Consider the following 23,421-nt stretch of genomic DNA (forward strand, 5'->3'; position numbering starts at 1 on the left):
TGCGACATTATACGTCCCGGAAAACGGAAGCGCCTGACGGCAGCCTTCCGGTGGTGGGAAAGTGAACCAAGGCAGAATCAAAGCGGCGCATCCTGAGGCAGGTGGGGGTGCCTGTGGAAGAGGGAAGGCAGGCGACTGGCTAGGGCTTGGCTCGGGAGGCCCGCGGAGCAGCAACTGCAGAGAGACGCAGCGGCAAAGAGGGAATGGTGCCGGGAGGCGCCGAGGAGGAGGCGCAGTCCGTCCCTCTCAGGGTTAGTGAATGAGGCTCTCCGCCCGGGCCGGCCCGGGGACTCTGCGCTGCGGGTCCCAAGCATGAGTGCGGGCCCCGGCTGTGAGCCCTGCACCAAGCGACCCCGCTGGGGCGCCGCTGCAACTTCTCCGCCGGCCGCCTCGGACGCCCGGAGCTTCCCCAGCAGGCAGAGGCGCGTCCTCGATTCCAAGGACGCTCCCGTGCAGTTCAGGGTCCCACCGTCCTCGTCAGGCTGCGTCCCGGGGCGGGCGGGACCGCACAGAGGCAGCTCCACCTCGCTTGGTACGTGGGGAAATAAAGATCTTTGTCCTTCGCTTTGGCCCGAACCTTTCGGTCTCTGTCTGGGGACCCAGGGACTCCAGTCACCCCTTTCTGGTGTCTTGTGTGCACCACTCTGAGGCCGTCTTGCTGAGCCAATGAGGTCACTAGTAGGGGAATGTGGCCGAATTTTCTCTTTTGGGATTGGTGGTGTGAGAAACCCTGGTGAGCAGTTACTCTCAGGGGGGAAAATGGCAGTAGACTCCACCTGTTTGCTTTTCTCGAGTTTGATTGAAAAATTGCCTTAGTTGTTAAGAAAGTCTAATTGTGTATGTGAAGCTCCAGCCTTTAGATGGAAAAAAGGTACAAAGAAGGTCACAACTTCTCTTGGTTCAGATTTTATATCCGGGGGCTGCAGAGCTGTTAGTATTAGCTGGCATTGTGCTTGTTTCTGGCATACAGGGTTGAACAAGTGTAACTTGGGCACTGTCTTCAGATCCTAAAATCTATCAGGAGAGATAAACAATTACAAAGTCCACATGCTGACAGGTGAGAGACATACATCATTATGGTAGGAGTCAGGAATCTTAATCCACTCTGTGGGATCAGAGATAATCTGCCAGAAGATGAGGTGCTTATTCTGAGGGCTAAAAAAGAATGAAGAGTTAGCTAGAAAAGAGGAAGTAAGGAAATGTTCCTGAAGTGCATCTGGTGCATACTTTCAACAGAAGAGAGTAGAGAGAGATGCGGCTGCAGGGAGGTAGGAAAGGATCAGATCATACTGGCAAATATAGGCAGTCCTGAGGGTTTTGAACTTTACCTCTAAGGACAGTGAGAAGCTTTTAATGTGTTTTCAGTAGGGAAGCAACTATGTGTATGTGCATGCACCCACATCTTTTTTTTTTTTTTTTTTTTTAAAGTTCTCTGGCTGGTGTGTAGAAAATGAAGAATGGATTGAAAGAGAGAGGAAGTACAGGCCCAAGACTAAAGGAGTTAGTCTAGGTGGGAGATAATGATGGTTTATATTTGGTTGTGTATAGTAGAGAGGGAGAGAAGTGAATGGAATCAGAGAATGGGATCTGTGGGTTTGTACCTCTTAAATTAATTTGTGCTGGAAATAAAGATTTGGGGATTCTTGGCATAAACGTGATCATTGATGCTTTGGACATAGATTCGATCATATAAAGCATATAGAGAAAATAAAGGTGACCTAGGAAAGAAACTTTAGGAACACCATCATCTAAGAGTAGACTGAAGAGAAGCAGTCAGAAGAGTAGAGTGAAAGCCTGACTTTTGTTGTGTCATGCAGGAAAGAACATTTCAAAAAGGATGCAGTTGTCAACAGTGTAGAAGGCTGGCCAGAGGTCAGTCTTTGGGTGACTGGTGTAAACTTAGTTCTCTCAGGACTTAGAGGCATTGGGGAGTAGATCTCAACTGTAAATCGAAGGATGAGCAGGATTTGCTGTATAGATCAAGGAGAAAAAGAAATACGCAGAGGGAATGGTATGTGCAAAGGTGGTAGGAATGGAGCATAAAATGACAGGAGTGACAGGACTTAAGGCCAGGAGGAGGACAGAACTTACTGTGGACAAATTCTAGTGCCATTTCAAGGACTTTGGACTTTATTCTCCGGTTAATAGGAAGCCACTGAAAGCTTTTAAAGAGAGAGAGAACATTTGTTTAATATTTTGGAAAAGATGGCTTAGTGGCCTTTGGACTTCTCTACCTGCAGTCCACTGTATAAATTCAGCCACTACACAGAGTAAGAAATCTTTGAACTGGGTAAATATGCCATATTTATTGCAAACATGTTTCATGAAATAATACCTATTATGTAGGACGCATTCTCACGTTGTTTGTATTTCACTATAAAAAGTTAGTCCTTTAAATATTACTCAGCCATCAGAAAGAATGAAATCATTTCTTTTGCAATGCTCTCGGATGGAGCTAGAGTGTATTATGCTAAGAAAAATAAGTCAGAGAAAGACAAATGCCATATGATTTCACTCATAAGTGGAAGAAACAAAACATGAACCTAAAGGGTAAGGAGTAAAAAAGGGGGGGGGGGAGGCAAATCATAAGAGACTTTTTGAAAAGATTTTATCTGTTTATTTGAGAGCATGAGCAGGGATTGTGGGTGCTGGGGGAGAGGGAGAGGCAGACTCCCCCCTGATAGGGGAGCCAGACATGGGGCTCAGTCCCAGCAACCTGGAATCATGACCTGAGCGGAAGGCAGACGCATAACTGACGGAACCACCCAGGCGTCCCGGAAGACTCTCAGAGAACAAACTGAGGGTTGTTGGAGGGGAGCTGGGCAGGGAATGGTCTAAATGGGAGTTGAGTATTAAGGAGGGCACTTGTTGGGATGAGCACTGGGTGTTATATGTAAATGATAAATCACGAAATTCTCCTGTAGACAATAGTACACCATATGTTTAACTAACTAGAATTTAAATACCTTTTAAAAAAGTTAGTCCTTTATGTTAACACTGGTTTAGAGATAGTCAAGACTAGACAAGGAGATCAGTTGCAGGAAGTACATGCAGTTGTCCAAAAAGTACCTATTCTTTTGATATTGGTGCTGTTTTGAAGATGGAGAGGAAGGAATGGATTTAAGATTTAGGCTGTAGATTTCAGAGAACTTAGTGAAGGAGAGTGGAAGAGAGGGGCGAATTAGAGTGACCTCCAAGTACGGTATCTGACTTTTCTGCAAGAAGCTAATTTGTAGACCCATTAACTTTATTTGCATATAAAGGTGGAAGAGTTCGTTGCTAGTGGAGGAGGGCAGTCAATTCTCATGGTTGGATCTTATTTTCTGCAGATTTCTGCAGAAGAGGAACCAAATTAATACTTGGGCTATACTTCATATGTGTAAATATTTTTGTATATCGGGCACAGGACACCAATTAACAAAATGTGCAAAGTCTAAACAAAAACTATTCAAATTTGAAATTCTTTTAGGAATTTCGTATTAAAAATTTTAGTATATAGTTCTCTTAGGAGAATAGGTGAGAAAAAGAAATGGATATTCATTCAGCATCTTTAAATATGGTATTATTTACCTCCCTGGGCGTTATTATATTAGTTGAAATCTGTAGATCTGCATAGGCAGAACTCAGTGCTACTCTTTTCTGCTTTTTATAACTACCTGGAGTTTGTCTCCCTGCTCCAGGCATGGTCTAAGTGTAGGTCAGTGGGGGCGATGGTGGTAGCAGTTGGTAACTGGACCCAGTTTGTCCCCCTTCCTCCATGTCATTCCTTCAGCCTCAGCGCTGTCAAAAGCATCTTCTGACCTCTTTCCTCATCTCAAAACTCCACTGTCCATTACTTTGGTCTCACCATACCCTTCCTTCTCATACCTTATCTTGCTCCTGCTGGAGGAAGGGGCCTTTTTGTGGAGGTGGGTTGTTCCTTAGAAATGCAGATTAGTTTCAAAGCATGTTGTGTCTTTCACCTGTGTTGGTGGCAGGAAGTAACTGATTTGCTCACTGAACTTTGAAATACACTGGTTACTGAGTGATGTTACTAATGAGATTAAGTGTAAATGGTGTGATACTAGAATAGGGTTGGAGAACTGCTGATCTCATTGAAAAAGAGATTGGGTGGAAGTGTTGCAAGAGAAGACATTTGTTGAATTTCTGCTTTGTGAGACTAGACACTTATTATTTTCTCTCATTAATCTACATAAACCTTTAGGTAGATATTTACTGCTAACCCCGTATTATAGTTGAGGAAATATTAGAAGCTCAAAGAAGCAAAGTACTAGTAAGTGACTGAGCAAGGATCTCAGTCCAAGATCTTGTTTGACTCCAGATCTTGTATCTTTTTCATCACCTACCACTGCCCTCCTTTTTGTTTGCTGTGATTATTCCTAATAAAAAGACAGAAATTACCAGTAAATAATGGAAAGCATAATTTTATCCTCATTTCAGGAATTAGGGGGTAAAATTCTGAAGCAGTCCTGTGGCATGTTGCAAAAGAAACCTTTGAAAGCCAGAAATAGTGGCAATGGAAAGAAGTAGGACTCAGGAGGACTGAAGAGTATCTTATTATCAGGAAATACTGGTTCCTCAGCTCCTGCTCCTCCTTTATCTGTTCACAGGCTTCAGGAATTATAGTAGGAAACTTGAAGCTGAAGAGAGGACACATTCTCAGTGTCAGTTGCCCTCATAGTGCTGGGCATACCATTTAATCCTTATATTTATGGAGAAAGGTGTTTTAAATTCCACAGTGGCAAAAAAAAAAGTGAATTTGGGGCCCTTGCTGGTTTGTAATTTGAAGATTTTCTACACTTGTGTTTGATGTAATGAAATTAAATGGAGAAAGATGAAACTACAGAAAAAGTCTTGGAATCAAGTGGTTCATCCTTTTCTGATTGAAGCTAGTATTTTTCTCTGAAGCCTGATTTTCTGTAGAAGTACTAACTAAGTAAAATCACTGAAATGTGTTTAATAAGAAAATCAAATATAATTACTTTGTTGTGATAGAAACTATTTTTAAAATACTAATCAAAGATTTTTACTAGTTGTAATGTTAGTATTTTATGTAAGGAATGTAAGGAATGAATTATATGGCACTCAAATACAATGATAAAGCTGTTGATTTTCATGTGTTTGGGACAGCATCTGTTATGAGACTTGTTATGCTAATGTTATAGTGTTTGAGGAGAGACATAAGCAAATAAGAATGAGTCTGTGTCTTAAGGGGCTCAGATTCTTACATTGCAGTTTGGGGAATAGTTGAGAATATTTATCATCTTATCTTTTCTTATACTAAGGTATTATATACATTTAATCCATAGGCAGTGCAGTTAATTTTGAAAGCATGCTTATTTTTAAATGCTTATGTAAATTGTGGTTTGCATTTATTTATGTTGTATCTTCCTCTACTGAGCCATCAGTTCTACTTCTGCTATTGTCTGCTGGTCATTTCTATCTGGTTATTTCTGGCATCTCAATTTTAGTATGTTCACAATTGATGTAATCACATTTTCCCCAAAATTCAGTTGTCTTTTTTTTTTTTCTTTTTTTAAATTAAAGGGGCAGGGATGTAGACTGCATGCCTTATAGGGAAGAGTGGCAAAGTCCCCCCCCTTTTTAGATTTTATTTATTTGTCAGAGAGAGTGCACAAGGGGGGGGCGGGGGGGGGCAGCAGGCTGAGGGAGAAGCAAAGCTCCCCACTGAGCAAGGAGCAGGACTCCCGTCACAGGACCCTGGGATCATGACCTGAGCCAAAAGCTGACGCTTAATTGATTGAGCCACCCAGGAGTCCTGGAGAAGCAGACTTCCTGCTGAGCAGGGGGCCCCCCATGAGGCTTGATCCCAGGACCTTGGGATCATGACCTGAGCCAAAGGCAAATGCTCAACTGATTGAGCCACCCAGTTGTCCCTCCAATTGTCTTATAGTCTACATTTTAACTTAATGCTGTAACCATCTTTCACGTCTATCAGACTTAAAGCTTAGTATCACCTTTAACTTCAATCATTGTGAAATCTGTGATGATCCATTTCTCAACTTTTATTCTCCCTCTCACAATGACTAGTTTTGGTCCTTCGCCATTAGTTCTCCAATCTAGCTAATGATCATCAGAGTCACTTTTTGAAAAAAAATACAGAGTCCAGCTTCCCTCCTGACTCCATCATCACACATAGAGTGATTCAGTAGGTCTGGGGCCTGGTCCCAGGATCCATTAATTACCAGCCCCCGATGATTCAGAAGGTTTGGGAGCTACTGACCTAGACCAATAGCTTCATTTCTACCAATAGGCTCTTCCTTCTGGCCCCTTTAGATTTGCCCTCAAGGGTATGTATCGTGCATGACTGGGCACCTCCTAGATTTGAGTTTCGAAATTATAGCTCTGAGTGTATGCTTTTTTTTTTTTTAATAAAGGATTTTATTTATTTATTTGACAGAGAGGGTGAAAGAGCACGAGCAGGGGGAAAGTAGAGGGAGAAGCAGGCTCCCTGCTGAGCAGAGAGGCTGGCAGGACCCTGGGGTTAGGACCTAAGTTGAAGGCCGACAATTAACCATCTGGGCTACCCAGGTGCCCCCATTTGTACCTGTTTTTGTGGGTCATTCAGGAAACTCTCTCATATGGTCCTAGTTGACTTTCCAGTCATATTTTCTGCTGCTTTCTTTTTAAGTTCTTTATATTTCCCTGGCATTGGTGCCTTTGCTTATGATTTTCCCTTTATGCGAGTATACGTTTATTCTTCAAGGACCAATTCAAGCCCTACTTATCAAATTGTCCCACTTACTCCAGTTCCTTAAAGTAGTTTCTTTGGTGGCCAGAGGCCACCAGAAGTGCACCTTAATTCTTTATCAGGATCTCTTTTAATACTAAAGGTAGTTAAGAACCAACATTTACTGAGCATGGACCAGATTGTGCCTTAAACTTAACACCTTGCATGTGTTATTTAATTTAAACCTCATAATAAGCCCAGGGGAAATAATATTAATTTGCAATTTTACAAATAAAGAATCTAAGAGACAGAAAAATGATCCCTCACAAAGACACACAGGAATCCAGTGGGAGTACTAGGATTTGAATCCAGGTGATTTGATTTCAGAGCCTGTACTCTCATCCATTAGGCCATCCCAGCTCTTTGATGAGCCTGTCACTTTCTGCTCAAAGCCAAATGCATTTATATTTATATTTCTGTCTTATCTCCCATTGCTTGAGTGTGGAAGGAATGATTAATCTCTGTTTAAATCACAGAACCTAGCACAGTGCCTTACATGTATAAATGGTGCCATAGGTATTTTTATCTTTTTGGTGTGTGTCTTTTCTTTTTTTACAGTTTTCAAACAAAAGACTATTACCAGTTGGATGGACACTAAAGGAATCAAGACAACTGAATCAGAAAGGTATAGAAACATGCCTATATAGAAAAATATGTAACATGATATATGAATGTTTTATCTTGGTTCATGTCACTTTCTCCTTGCTTTTCCATTTTTTTTATCTGTATTTATTTTTTCACTTTATAAATACTAATTTTTAGAGTCCTTCATGTGCTAGGGTCTATCCTATATACTTGACATACAGAGATGAAAAAGGAATATAGTCTGTGTGTTTAAGATACAGTATACTGGTGGCAGTTGCAAAAACACATGATTATTACATAGTGTGATAAATAGAACAGAAAGGTGGTGGTGGTTAGCAAGTAGAACCAAGAATTAGCTTTATCTTTGCAGGAAGGCCTGCCAGGAGGTGAGTGAAGTTTAACATTTAAAGGAATGGCAGGTGTTTCCCAGGCATAGAGTTGGGGAAAGGGCGTTTTAGGCATATGTGCAGTCATGGAGTCATGAAAGAGCATGCTCTGTGTTTAGGATATCACCAGTAGTTTAATTACTGCTGTGACACGGGGAGTGTGGTTGGACAAGTGATTTTTTTATACCATAAATTCTTTTTATTGTATCGTAATTTCTGTTGTCTCATTAGTTCTTTTTATTCTGTTGTAGTTTGCATAGTAAAGAAAACAACAATACAAGAGTAGAATCCATGATGAGTTCTGTACGAAAAGATAACTTTTACCAACATAATGTGGAAAAATTAGAAAATGTTTCTCAGCTAAGTCTTGATAAATCACCTGTTGAGAAAAGTACACAATATTTGAATCAGCATCAGACTGCAGCTATGTGTAAGTGGCAAAATGAAGGGAAACATACAGAGAGGCTTTTAGAAAGTGAACCTTCGACAGTAACTCTGGTACCAGAGCGATTCAGTAATGCTAACGTTGATCAGTCATCCCAAAATGATGATCACAGCGACACAGATAGTGAGGGAAGTAGAGATAACCAACAATTTTTGACACCTGTAAAGTTAACAAATAAAAAGCAGACCACAGAAGGTGAACAGACCAGAGAAGCCAGAAGCCACCAGAAGTGCAGCAAGTCTTGCCGTCCTGTAGAAGACTGTGCAGGTTGTCAGCAGGAAGAGGTAGATGTCGTGCCAGAGAGTCCCTTGTCAGATGTCGGCTCTGAGGATGTTGGTACTGAACTGAAAAATGCCAACAAACTGAATAGACAAGAGAGTAGTTTAGGAAATTCGCCCTTTGAGAAAGAAAGTGAACCTGAGTCACCAATGGATGTGGATAATTCCAAAAATAGTTGTCAGGACTCAGAAGCAGAGGAAGAGACAAGTCCAGGTTTTGATGAACAAGAAGATAGCAATTCCTCCCAAACAGCAAGTAAACCTTCAAGGTTCCAAGCAAGAGAAGCCGACACTGAATTGAGGAAACGGTCCTCTTCTAAAGAAGGTGAAATTCGATTACATTTTCAGTTTGAAGGAGGAGAGACTCAGAGTGGAATGAATGATTTAAATGCCAGACTACCTGGAAGTAATTCTGGCCTGAATGTAGAATGTAGAAATTCAAAGCAACATGGGAAAAAAGATTCTAAAATCACAGATCATTTCATGAGAATGCCCAAAGCAGAGGACAAAAGGTAATTTTTTTCAATAAGACTATCTCCAATAGTGTAATACCTTTTATAATTTTGCAAGGGGGTTTAACAAAGTTATGGTTTACACTAAAGCGAAGAAATAGTTGTGTTTCCTGTTAATTGCTTATGGTAAATTTAAACCTAGATTCAAAAAGACCAAAACAGATAACAAGAAGCAAATGAATATTATTAATTGGAATTTTTTTGTTTTATGATTTTCCTTCTAGAATTTATGGGGATTATCAGAATATAAAAATACTAGGTTGATAGTAGCTTCTGTTTATGTATCAGTTTTTCTAAGTTTTTGTACACTACATTTTCTCTAATGCTCTAATGGGTAGGCAGGTGATACTGTACTCACTTCGCTAATGAGAAAACTGAAATTTGAATTAGAGAATTCACTGAAGTTTTAACTTGTGGGTGGTAATGCTGGAATTTAAATCCTAGTTTGTTTGATTATAAAGCTTACATTTTTACAGTTATCCCATATGGAATCTTCAAGCTTGCTCTCCATAATTTCTGTGATATTTTCTGTCACATGTGCCACAGTAAGTTCACTTTGTTGAAAATTATTCTAGAAACCTGAGAAGTAGCTGATGCTATGAACCATGACTCATTTGGCAGTGTGCATATTCTTACCTGGTCTTTTTTGGGAAGGTGATTTCTTCTGTTTAGAAATTCTTAACACAGACTTGAAAATAAGCTCTTTAGTTTTACTCTAAGGTTTATAATTTTTTCTTTTGATTGTAAGTACCTAGGGGAGAGAGCAAGCCTGGCACACTTTTTTTTTTTTTTTTTAAGATTTTATTTATTTATGTGAGAGAGTGTGTTTGTGTGCACTCAAGCTAGAGTCAGGGATAGGCCCAGGGGGAGGGATAAACAGACTCCCTGCTGAGCAGGGAGCCCAACGCAGGGCTCAGTCCTGGATCCTGGGATTATGACCTGAACTGAACACAAGACAACTGACTGAGCCACCCAGGCACCCCTTGGCATGTTTTAAACAATAACATTCTGGGTAAGTTTGGTACTTGTTTATCCAAAGCAGTTGAGTGATTTGTGACTGAATACATTTGTTTTGACCTTAGAAAAGAACAGTGTGAAATCAAGCATCAAAGAACAGAAAGGAAGATACCTAAATACATTCCACCTCACCTTTCTCCAGATAAGAAATGGCTTGGAACTCCTATTGAGGAGATGAGAAGACTGCCTAGATGTGGGATCCGGCTCCCTCTCTTGAGACCATCTGCTAATCACACAGTAACTATTCGGGTAGGTATTACTTCTTACCGAAAAAGAGAGAAGACTCTTAAGTCTTGATTTATTATGGTACTTACTCATGTGAAAAAGAGACCAAGGCATAGAAACTGCTTCTCTTTTCTGGATATATAAAATACTAAGAAGTCTGTAGAGAAACATAATGATAGCTTATTTGACAATAGTACTTAATACACCCATAAGATGAATCATTTTCAGCTGATAAGGAAATTGACTTTCTCAGTTTTGTTTTGGGAGAGGGAGAAGAAGCAGGCTCCCTGCTGAGCAAGGAGCTCGATGTGGTACTCTATCCCAGGATCCTGGGATCATGACTTGAACTGAAGGCAGACAGACACTTAACCAACTAAGCCACCCAGGTGCCCCACCATAGTCCAATTTAAAAAATTTTATTTTATTTTATTTTATTTTGTTTTGTTTGTTTATTTTAGATTATACTGATTTGAGAGAGAGAGAGAGCGAGAGAGCATGAATAGGGGAGAGAGGGAGAGGAGGCTCCCCACTGAGCAGGGAGTCCAATGCAGGGCTTGATCCCATTGGGATCATTACCTGAGCCAAAGGCACATCCTTAACTGACTGAGCCATCCAGGTGCCCCAAGATTTTGTTTTTTTAAAGTAATCTCTACACTCAACATGGGGCTTGAACTCATGACCAAGATCAAGAGTCATGTGCTCCACTGACTGAAATAGCCAGGTACCCTTCTTAATCCAATTTTAGATTTCTGTCACTCATTGGGTAGTTTTCAATAGCCACCCTATTTTTTTGTCTCTGTATTAGATTTCACAGGAACTACTTAAAAAAATCTCTTTTATTATACAGCTTAGTCTAGGGTTGATTAGCTATTTTGAAGTATAGAATTTATCATGGCTGGAGGTGGAAGCAACATTGAACAGGGTAGGGTTTGAGCTGAGCTCTAAAAGATGAGCACAGGAGTGCCTGGATGGCTCAGTAGGTTAAGCGTCTGACTCTTGATTTTGGCTTAAGTCGTGATCTCAGGGTCATGGGATGGAGCCCTGCATTGGGCTCTGTGCTTAGTAGGGAGTCTGCTTGAGATTCTCTCTCTTCCTCCCCACACCCATGCTCACTCATTCTTTCTCTCTCAAATAAATAAGTAAATCTTAAAAAAAAAAAAAAAAGGCAGAAATTAAGGGAGAATTAATAAGTTAAGAGAATTCCAAGACACATACATAATCCTTAGAAGAAGAGGCTGTGTAGTTGAAAAACTATTTGTTTTAGACATGGAAAATAATTACTGGAGCTTAGAATTTGGATGGAAGATGGTGGAAGACAAGTCTTGAAAAGTGGATTAGGTCCATATTATAGAGGGCTTTAGGTATCAGGAATTGGACTTGAGTCATTAGGTATTAGAAATTGTTAAAATGTCTGTCCATACAATAGTTACGCTATAGCAGGATTAATCAGACAGTTGTGTGGAAGGAAAGTCTAAGTGAGATACATTGAAAACAGAATTGTAACGTAAGAGCTCAGATAAGAGATGAAAAATACACAAACAATAATTATCAAATTGTGCTGCATGGAAGTGGTTCATGGTTTCTTAGGAAATTTGACTCATCTGTTATATCTAAAGTATATTTTTAACTGTGAAAAGCCTAAAATAAAGGAACTAACATACTCAAATATGAAAATGCTTAATATATTTTACTCAGCAGATTTTACCAAGAGAACTCATTTTAGTGCAGACCATACCATTGATGTTCCCTTACCACTGCTGTTTAACTGAAGAATTTCCTTAAGCCTCAGAGTAACAGTTTGAAAACCTTACTGTCCATCAATAGATGAATGGACAAAGAAGATGTGGTATATATACACAATGGAATATTACTCAGCCCTCAAAAAGAATGAAATCTTCCCATTCACAACGATGTGGGTGGAACTAGAAGGTATTATGCTAAGCAAAATAAGTCAGTCAGAGGGACAAATGCCATATGATTTGACTCACGGGAAATTTAAGAAACAAAACAGTTGAATATAAGGGAAGGAAAAATAAAATAAGATGAAAATCGAGAGGGAGGCAAATCATAAGAGATGCTAAACTCTAGGAAATATATAGGTTGCTTGAGGGGAGGGTTGGGGGAAGGGGTAATTGGGTGATGGGTATTAAGGAGGATGTAGTGAGTGCTGGGTATTATATGCAGCTGATGAATCATTAGACTCTGCCTCTGAAACTATAAAAACAAAAACATCATTTGCAATTATTTAGGCATAGCAGTAGGATTTTCTTAATACTGTGTAAGAGATATAAATGTAAATTAAGTAGAAGGTTGATACAAGCTTTAGCTGTCATCCCTAATTTTGTATTTCATATCTCCTTGTCATTTATTGATGTTGGAACAAATAAAGGTTACTGTAAAAATTATATTTATAAAAATAGTTTTGTTTATATATGATTTCATATGAGATTTCTTAGGTGAAGAAAGGGATATGGTATTTAAAAGAATTTGCAAATCACTGAGATAGGGTAATATGGAAATAAAAAAGATCATTTAGATGGTTGCTTTGTTTTGGGGTAAAATTGATAGGATGTGGTAAATATTCTTAAATACAGGGTGATAAGGGAAAAGGAGGCACTGATAATGAAGGGAGAATTAAGAAAAGGCTGGATGACTGAGAAAATGTTAATGGTCAAGATTCAGAGAAAAGATTGATTGGGGAGATAAGTGATATTTTGAGTTTACTGCCTTTCTTTGTCTCAGTGTCTGTAAGTAAAACCGAAAGCATCCTATACCATCATTACTTAATCTCTGAAATTACTGTTTGCTTATTTTTAGATATAACCTGTGAATTTTAAAAATCTTTTAAAAGATCTTTCTCTTATTACAAGAGTAATGTAGGGTCATTGTAAACAAACAAAAAAAGGCAGCTATTATATGAAAGTATGTAGCTCAAAACCCATGTCTTTCTTAGTCCTATTTCCAAAGTTTAGCAGTTTGGTGTATTTTCTTCTAGATTCTTTTTTCTGAATACAGTAATCTATATATGTAATTAATAATTATTGGATAAACCTAGTTACATTTCTAAGATGCCACATATTAATAGTTACACATTTTAGAGTAATAAAATAAAGCTGATATTTACTGTTAGAAATGTAGGGCAAACTGGAAGTGCAGGGACATGTTATTTGGTGTTTATTTATCTTTAAAGACATGATAAAAACATGTAGACACATTCAGATGCAAACACACAAAGCCTACTTTCATATATATAATGTGTTCCCATGTGTGTGAACCTGGACTGGTACCTGTTCTGTCACCTCTTATCACATGGAATATTTTTACAAAATCACCTTTGGGGCCTCCAGCTGAGGTTGAAAATACTTTTAGCATAGTTGTTGACTCTTGACTCTTCTTTCTTCCTCAAAATATTCTCGTTCCTTGGCTTCTATGATAACATGTAATCCTAGTTTTCTTCCTACCTCCTTAGCCATGTCTTATGTTCCTTTAGTTTTTCTGGCATATGTGGCCATTAAATCTTGTTAGAGTTTCTCAAGGCTTTTCCGTAGGTCCTGTTTTTTTCTCACTTTGTTTCTATGGGTGGTCTCCTCCATGATGAGGGTTTTAACAGCCACCTATATAGAAGGCCTACAACTTTATTTCTCTGGAGTTGCAGACATTCTTTTCCTTTTTTTTTTTTTTTCCCTTTTCCGGGACTGGGGGGCAGAGGGAGAGAGAGAATCCTAGACAGTCTCCACACTCAGAGCAGAGTCTAACTCAGGGCTTGATCTTAAAGCCCTGAGATCATGACCTGAGCTGAAATCAAGAATTGGATGCTTGACTAACTGAGCTACCCAGGCGCTCCTTGAGTTACAGACTTTTTATGAGCTGTGTATTGGACAGTCTTCCTTTCCATAAGCTATTTCCTTTCTGAGGAACGAGCTTCATGTCTTCCTTTTCATAGTGAACTTTATTCTTCGGAGTTTGGCTCAATTGCCACTTCCTCAAGGAAACCTTCTCTAAGCTCACCAGGTGAGTTGGAATTGTCTAGAGTAGGTTCTCATAAAACCATGAAGCTCTCATTCATTCATTCATAACATATTACAGTTCAAATTTTACATTTATGTGATTGTTTATTTGCAGTGAAGAACTAATTTGTGCTACAACATTGATGAACCTTGAAAACATTACATTTAAGAAAAGAGACCAGACACAAAAGGCCACATACTGTATGATTCCATTTATACGAAATGTCCAGAATAGGCAAAATGTAAACCTTTCATGTTTCAAATATTCTTTTCCTCAAACATTTGTTTAATGCTTATTATAAGTAGCATATGTATATGTGTATGTGTACACATACATACGTATTTGCGTATATATGGATCTACACATACACATACAAAAACATATAAACCAGGCTCTGTCATAAATATTTAGAGTCTATAGTTAATATGGTTATTGTTCTCAAGAAATTTAGAGTCCAGTGGGGGAAGGAAAAACAGATGTTTTCTGGTGTGATAATGATCTAATAAAACAAGAGTAAAGAAACTAATTGTCCTTAAGTTTTTGAAGACTTCTTAGAGGAAATGAAATTTGAACTGCGTGTTGAAGTTCAGAATAATGTTTAACCAGATAGTGTTTGAGTAAGAGGTTGTTAAAAACTGAGAACATCATTTGTATCACTATAGGTAGAGGGGAGCCATTATAGGATTAGGAGCCTGAGAATATTTTAGAAAGATTGAGTTTGTTCTCAAGGGGTTTATGGAGGGTGAATATCTGGGGGCAGTGGGAGTAAGGGGAGGGATAGAAGGGAAGCAATAATGAGGAACAAGGGCCTAGATGGGATGGAGATGGAATGAGCAAACATGATGAGTTGGAAACTGATCAACTGGAAATAAGGAGCAGGAACAGCTGGAGAGGACTTCTGAGATTTCTTACCGAGGAGCTGGTCTGCATTTTATAGCATTTGCTTTGGCTGCTTTCTTTGGATTATTTTGTAGAAGGTATGCCTAGTTTTGATGCACTTACAGTTTCCTTGTTTCCCTCTCTTTCAGGTAGACCTTTTGCGAGCAGGAGAAGTTCCTAAACCTTTCCCAACACATTTTAAAGATTTGTGGGACAACAAGCATGTTAAGATGCCTTGTTCAGAACAAAACTTGTACCCTGTGGAAGATGAAGTAAGCACAAAACAGATGTTCTTTTAGTCTCTGAAAGACAGTTTTGTATGTGCTTATTTGACTTCTGATTCTATGACCCAAAAGAACTTAGAATAATTTCATTGCATTTCTTTCTTTTCCTTAAAGAATGGTGAGCGAACTGCAGGGAGCCGGTGGGAGCTCATTCAGACTGCACTTCTCAACAAATTCACAAGACCCCAAAACCTGAAGGTAGTTGTTTTTGCTATTGTTCTTAGAGATGGGCCTTGTGTCTCCCTCAAAGACATTTTTTGATCTTTAATAGACTCTATTAAAGGGGAAAGAAGAGTCAAGAGTCAACAATTATGCTAAAAGTATTTTCAACCTCAGCTGGAGGCCCCAGAGCTGATTTTGTAAAAATATTCCATGTGATCAGAGGTGACAGAGGTAACAGGATATTTGTTTGCAAATTGCTTAGTTCTTGAGGAACTTTCTTCTTAAGAGACATTTTTGGTTTCCACTCCATCACTAGTAAATGAGTAGAAGAATCTAGAGTTGTAAATGACTTGCCTGGAGACACACACAATAATTTGGAGAACCAGGAATAAGACCTTTGTTTCTTGATTCCCCATGCAGTTTCCTTCAGACCAAGCTTCTCTTTTATTTTTAAAAATTATCATGTTTCTGAAATGTCCTTAAAAATAAGTCAGGAAAGAATTATGACTTTAACAATATTTGCCAAAAGGGAAATATCATTTCCTAATGATTAAAGTATACATTAAACATTCTGTTTTGTATTGCTGTTAGTATAGCCTTCTAGCAATCTAATTATTTATTAATTTTACATTTTGGCAATAATTTAGTTTTTGATTTTTTAAAAATATTTCACTTAAGACCGTAAGAGCAACGATTAGATTATTTTTCTAATATCTAAAATATGGGTGAGTATAACTGTTTTCTGGCATTGTAGCCACGTAAACTTTTGAAGGTTTTATAACTATTAACAATAACAGATTTTTCTATGCTTGTGTGAAAAGGGTTTTTTTTTTAAAGGTTTTATTTATTTATTTGACAGAGATAGAGGGAACGCAAGCAGGGGGAGTGAGAGAGGGAGAGCACGTTTCCCACCGTGCAGGGAGCCTGATGCAGGGCTCAATCCCAGGACCCTGGGATCATGACCTGAGCCGAAGGCAGATGCTTAATGACTAAGGCACCCAGGCACCCCAGGGTTTCATTTTCTTTGAGAGACTTTGTTGTGTACAGTTTCCTCAGGTTTTACAGTGTTTCTCCATTTATATTCAGCAAATTTTTCTTAAACTTTCTATACCTTTCTATAGCTTCTGTTTGTCATTTTTCTCTATGTGGAAAACATTGGATGTTGTACCATAATGTATCTTGAAAATTTCATTTCTCAAGATTTAATTTATTTATTTGACAGACAGAGAGAGGTCACAAGTAGGCAGAGAGAGAGAGAGAGAGAGAGGAGGAAGCAGGCTCCCCTCTGAGCAGAGAGCCTGATGCTGGGCTCTATCCCAGGACCCTGGGATCATGACCTGAGCTGAAGGCAGAGGCTTTAACCCACTGAGCCACCCAGGCGTCCCCAATTTCACTCCTTAAGGACAGTGTTTCTCAATCTTATAATGTACTCCCTTAAAATGGAAGAAACTCTCAGGGTCCCCCAGAGTTTACTTATTTTTAGTATAATGTTAGTTACTATGTACAGGCATCAAACATTACACATAAACTCTTTATGCTTATAGTTACAGCTATATCCATTTGATTTTTTTTGGGGGGGGCATTTTAAGCTTTATGAACCATCATTTGAGTTGTGTTCATTATCACAGTGAAAACAATTTATACTCAGTATCCCCTTTTTGCACGAAAGTTTTTTTTTTTTTTCTTTTTCTTCAAGATTTTATTTATCTGACACAGAGAGAGTAAAAGTGTGCAGTAGAGGGAGAGGGAGAAGCAGACTCCCAGCTGAGCAGGAAGACCTGTGCGGGACTCAATCCCAGGACCCTGGGATCGTGACCTCAGCCAAAGGCAGAGAAGCTAACTGACTAAGCCACCCAGGCGCCCTGCACAAAAGTTTTTTAACTACTGATCTGAACCTCAAAATAGTATGCTGAGGACTTTAAAAAATACTTTATAAAGAAAAAAATTGTTCACTTTGTTTTTAGTATTTACAATCACAAACAGTTGGTGGATGTTAGTAGATGCAAAGATGGCATTTGTATGGAGAACATCAGCTTGCAAATAAATATGATAGTGAGCACTTTGGTCCAGGTTCTGTAGAATTTGACAGTTCTGTACTGCAGTATTTCTTAGGATGGCTCAAAATCTTCACCATTTTTATCTAGTTAAAATACTTGCCTTCATTCCTACAATGTGTTGTCTTTTGCCCTTTGTATTCCAAAACCATGAAAGCGGGCCACTCAAGAATACTATTTGTACTCCATTTGAGAAACACTGTCTTAGGTCCTACGGCCTTATAAGCAGGATTATTTAAATTTTTCATGTTTCTTCTTTAAGCATAAACAAAATAATCATAGTGTTCTAAATTACCTTGTCTGCTCACCTCTTTAGCAGTTCCTTAGTGCACCAGTGATTACTTTAAGAAGGGGTAATTGCTTTATTCTGAATTTCCCTTTCTTGTTTATTTTATGGTTGATTCAGCAGAACAGAGTAATTCATAGAGATTTTTCTTCTGTCTGCTTATGGTAATTGTTTCTTTTGCTGAAAGAACACTATGGGGGAGGGGAACATTAAGTCCCTTTTACTGAGTATAATAATCTTTTGCTGCTTTTTTTTGATGTTGAGTTAAGTAGGATTAGAAATGTTAAAAGTTTGAAAAAGGAATAGTGTCTTCAGAAGTCAGTTTACACAATAATATTGCTATAATGTGTCTGATAATTTTCAAAGAATGGATGTCTTTGTGCTTTAATTGTGTGTATTATGAACTATGAATTAAAGGAAATCTCAGTAGTTGGTAGCTAAGAATACAGAATAGTGTCCAGTTTTTCTAATGATAGGAGACCTTATGGTAGACTACTTTTGAGACTTGAAGACTAAAGTAAAACTAAATATTAGTTAGGAATTAATGCTAATTATAAAATAACATTAAAGAATTAGAGTATAAAAGTTAGAATGTAAAATGTTTTTCCTTAACTAACTTTGAGGAATAATTTACATATAAGAACATGCATGCTTTTAAAGTATGTAATTTGATGATGTTTGACATTTGCATATAGCCATGAAACCCCCTCTACAATCAAGGTACAGAGCATTTCTGTCACCTTCAAAGATCCCTCTTATTCCTGTCGTTTAATTCCTCTTTCTGCACTGTCTCCAGGCAGTTGTTGATTTGCTCTTTTACTTTTTCTTTTTCTCTTCTCTTCTCTTTTCTTTTTATTTTTTTCTTTTTAACCATAGATTAGTTTACATTTTACATGAATGGAATCACATAGTATGTATGCTAGTGTGTCTGGCTTCTTTCACTTAGGATGAAAATCTTCAAGATTCGTCTGTGTTGTTGAGTTTATCAGCAGTTTGTTGCGGTGTATGCATTGTTTGTCCTTTTACCTGTTGATAGAAATTGCTATTTAAGACTTTGTATGAGGTTCTGAAATCAGATGTAATTAGAAAAAAAAAAAAATCCTTAAAATCTTCTCTTAATGGAAAATTTTGTATGTAGCTGTAAGAAAAAGGAACACTTTTTTTTACCATATTATTTTATGATTGACGGTTTTCCTTTTTGAAGGAACTTGGATATCCCTTGATTCCAAATAAATATACATTGTTGGTTCACTTTTTAATCTAGTTGCTTGGTAATTGTTTATATGGCATGAAGTGTTTTTCACGCAGCTCCTTGACAGAGTTTTTTTAAAAACTTATTCAATTATGAGGAAATTTGGAAGGTTTACTGTAACCTAACAGTGTTTTTTCAACTTACATACACTTCAGTAAAAAAATTGGAGATGTATATTATAAATATACTATAATAAATATAAACAGTTGCTTGTAAATTCTGTTTGTTACATTAGTAATATATACATCATAAAATATAAGCAAAATAGAAATTTAAAGTGATGAGATAAAATGTAATTACAAACACAGTTGACCCTTGAACAACACAGGTTTGAACTGCACCAGTCTCCTGTGCACTTTTTTTTGGTAATACGGTACTGTTAATGTATTTTCTTTGTAATTTTATTAATATTTTCTCTTACTTGATTGTAAGAATGCAGTTTATGATACATAAAACATGCAAAATATGTGTTAATCGACTATGTTATCAGGCTTTGGTCAACAGTAGGTTATTAGTAGGTAAGTTTTTTGGGGGAGTCAAGGTTACATGCAGATTTTCAATCTTTGTGTTGTTCCTGGGTCAACCATAATAGTTTTTTCTGCATAAGTAGTGGATTGTCTTATGCATACCCCACTCTGGTATTAAATAAAATTCATATGAGTAAGTTTTAAAGATTTTACTGGCTCTGTTCAACGATCTATGAATCAGGCAGGGTCTTATCTAGCAGATGGAAATGCACTCTAAGATGCTGTACAAAATGAAAGACTTAAAGGCAGAAGGGAGTGGAATCAAGTATGTTACACTAGGAAAAAGTGGATTGGTTGTGGCAGTCATTTTCCTTTAGGGGATGGAAGAATTCTGTCAGGCTGATGAACTAACTAGTGCTGACCAGGTGGTTCCTCATTGACTGGTTTAAGATTCCATTTGTGGGAGAAGCTGAAACTGTAATTAAGTCTCTAGTGAAGTATGGCTTAGCATAATTGACTCCATTTGGGGCCTGTTTTGTTTTTATCACCATTAACCAAGAATAAAGTACTGCTTAGTCAGATGTCACACCAGTAGATGGCGTCCTATTTTGACTTTTCTCTCTGTGTAAATATATAGTTTATATGAACTGCTAGGGGAAGAAAACCATTTATATGTCACTTATAAAAATAGCTGATAATAAAGGAAAAAAGATCATTTTATTCCTTAGGCACCAATCTTTTCTTATTATTGCCATCTCTCCCGTGAAGCCTTTTTAGACATTTTTTCCTAATTTACTCCTCTCGTGAAATTTTAATACTGAAAATACACTGTATATTTGCATATATAGTGTGAAGCTATTGATAGCCAACAGTCATTATGATATTTAATTTTTTTAATCTCCAAGATCCAGTTTTATCCATTGAGAGTGTATCACCTCTGTTTATAATGCAAGCGTTAGAGTTACAATTTTTTTCCTATTGCTTGACCTTTCTAATCTCATTTTTCTTAAGTGAATAATAAATAAGTGTGTATTCTGTTTGTTCATAGCTACTTACATGGAGTAGCTAATGGTAGGAGGAAGTTTAATGCTGATTACTGGAAATAGTTCATAAAGAAGAAAGGGTATTTGTAGATAATTTACTTGACTATATCATGAAGTTTTGTTTATGCTTTTTCCATAGGATGCTATTCTGAAATACAATGTGGCATATTCTAAGAAATGGGACTTTACAGCTTTGGTTGATTTCTGGGATAAGGTAAAAGTATGCTTATTCCTTTAACTTATGAAAATAATCTGTGTATAAAAATTTTGAGAAAATACCCATAAATCTGTCATACTAACATAATTATTATCCATTATTTTTGTGAAAAATATTTCCTGTTATATGTATGCTTTGGGAGCTAATTTTGAATTTTGCTTTAATCTCTCATAATGCTCTGTTAAATTTTTATACCTTCATCAATATTATTAATGGCTGTATGATATTTTATGATTATTTCATGATTGGAAACATCTAGGCTGCATCCAGTTTTCCTCTGTTCTCATTTACACTGTAGTAACATGTTTATGTATGTTTGTGTAGGTATGTATACACACACACATACATATATATGTGTGTGTGTGTGTATATATATGTTTTCCCAAATTCAATATTGCTTCCTTGGGTGATTCCCAGAAATTAGATGGCTAGGTCAAAGGGCACAGAATTATAGCCTTGGGTTTATATTGTAAAATCATTTTCCATGACAAATTATAGTAATTTAGTATACCATTTTAATGGGTAAGAATACTACTTTCATAGTTGTGTTAGAAAAATGAAAGCATGGCAAAAGAGGGAGTGCCACAGATAAATTAAAAAAATTTGCATGGAAGTATGCCTAGGTGGTTCAGCTGGTTAAGCCTTTGACTCTTGGTTTTAGCTCAGGTCATGGTCTCAGGATCCTGAGATGGAGCCCTGCTTTGGGCTCCATGCTTAGTATAGAGTCTCTTGTCCCTCTCCTTTTGCTCCTCCCCAAAACTCTGTCTCTAGAATAAATAAATAAAATCTTAAAAACAAATAAATAAAATTTGCATGGAAAATCAAAGAAAGATGACATATCATTTGGAAAGTGTAATTAGCACATAAAGCTCCATGTACGTTATCTTCTGCAGAGTATAAGAACTTACTATGCTTGCTAAATTTGTTGCCTAAGAAAGTGTTCCTGTAAGATATTCAAGCCTCTTGGAAAAGCAAATTTTGGTTAGGATAAAGTAATTTTTTAGTAACTGTGGTGGTATCACTGTGAGAATGAGAGATTTCCAGTTTAAATGACTTTAATTCTGAGACTGTTAACAGGTAATTTTACTAATAAAGTGTGAGGTTTATAATATAAATTTGAATTAACTTGCTTTTAAAGCTTGAGATCATTTTTTTCCTGGGTATATCCTTTATCTACTACATTTTTTTCACAGACCAAAAGAAATACATTCAGTTACTTTTGAGGAAAAGAAGAATAAAGGGAATTGCATTTATTGAAGACATATGTATGAAAAGGAATATAATATTGAATTTAATCCTCAAACACTTTTGTGAAGTGTAGATAATCACATTGAATTTAGAGAGGAAAGTAGACTTAGAACTTAAGTAACTTGGTCAACGTTATACATATATTGAGTGAATTCACCAACAAAGTATTGGGGGAACTAGATTTGAGCTCAGTTCAATTCCAGCACAAAATATGTTCTTTTTCTTTCTTTCTTTCTTTTTTTTTTTTTTTTTAAGTAGGCTCCAGGCTCAGCCTGGAGCCCAACTCAGGGCTTGAAGTCACAATCCTAAGATCAATACCTGAGTTTAGATCAAGAGTCAGACTTAAAGCTTTTTTGTTCTTTTTTTATTATAATGATGTTTATCCCTTAAGAACACTGAACACCCTTACGTATAAGCCATTGTTTTATTAAAGATAGAATTGATTGACAGTCTTATCATCAGAAAGCAGGGAGCCCTGAACATGTCCGTAGGTAACTGTAATAATTAAGCAGAGTGGAAGAAATGGTTTAATAGAGTCTAGTGGGTCATAGAAGGGGAAAAGAGTTTTATTTTGGGTCATGGGGGAGATATTATAGAGGACGTAGTATTTGGGTGGTGGAGCGTAAAAGGTGTAGAGGAAAAGTAGTTAAAGGAAATATATTTTGCAAATAGCCTGTTAAATGCATTAACTTCTTTCACTTCACGCAATGTTACAAGGTTCATTTGTGTTGTAGCATATGTCAGTACTTTATACCTTTTTATTGCTGAATAATATCCATTGTATAAGTATGCCATATCTTCTTTATCCATTCATCAGTTGATGGACATTTGGGTTGTTTCCACTTTTCGGCTATTATCATTAGTATTGCTGTGAACATTCATGTATAGGTTTTTGTGTGGGCCTGTTTTTTCACTCCTTTCGATATATACCTAGAAATTGCTAGGTTATTTGCTAACTTGTCATTTCATATTTTAAGGAACTGTCAAACTGTTGGTCCAAGTGGGTGTCTTACTTTACAGTCCTACTGGCATTGCACGAGGATTCCAGTTTCTCTACATCCTTGCTTGTTAATGTGTGTCTTTGATTTTAGCCATTCTAGTTGGTGTGAAGTATCTCATTGTGGTTTGATTTGCATTTCTCTAATGATGTTGAACATCTTTTCATGTGACTGTTGGCCATTTATGTACCTTCTTTTGAGAATTATCCATTCAATTCCTTTGCCCTTTAAAAAAAATTTTTTTTACTGAGTTTTGTCTTTTAAGTAATAAGTCCCTTATCAGGTATTTGATTTGTAGATACTTTCTCCTATTATATAGGTTGT

At 37.4% G+C, this 23,421-nt stretch overlaps 1 protein-coding gene across 5 annotated transcripts in view; it reads left to right on the forward strand.

Annotated features, from left to right (window-relative positions):
- Positions 1-27: 27 nt before the first annotated feature.
- Positions 28-23,421, forward strand: part of PARG (poly(ADP-ribose) glycohydrolase) — a 116,276-nt gene continuing 92,882 nt past the window's right edge. The window contains exons 1-7 of one of the 5 annotated variants that reach the window (XM_032837659.1): positions 28-101; positions 7,310-7,376; positions 7,974-8,957; positions 10,040-10,223; positions 15,236-15,358; positions 15,485-15,568; positions 20,774-20,848. In XM_032837659.1, the coding sequence (XP_032693550.1) occupies positions 7,339-7,376; positions 7,974-8,957; positions 10,040-10,223; positions 15,236-15,358; positions 15,485-15,568; positions 20,774-20,848 (1,488 nt within the window). In that variant the 5' untranslated portion in view covers positions 28-101; positions 7,310-7,338. Of the gene's footprint in view, positions 533-7,309; positions 7,377-7,973; positions 8,958-10,039; positions 10,224-15,235; positions 15,359-15,484; positions 15,569-20,773; positions 20,849-23,421 lie in introns of those variants that run through there. The other 4 variants (XM_032837648.1, XM_032837632.1, XM_032837639.1 and 1 more) reach the window with 4 other exon arrangements.

Source organism: Lontra canadensis, unplaced genomic scaffold (genome assembly GCF_010015895.1).
Source record: "Lontra canadensis isolate GAN:19392208 unplaced genomic scaffold, GSC_riverotter_1.0 scaffold3, whole genome shotgun sequence".
Lineage (NCBI taxonomy): Eukaryota > Metazoa > Chordata > Mammalia > Carnivora > Mustelidae > Lontra > Lontra canadensis.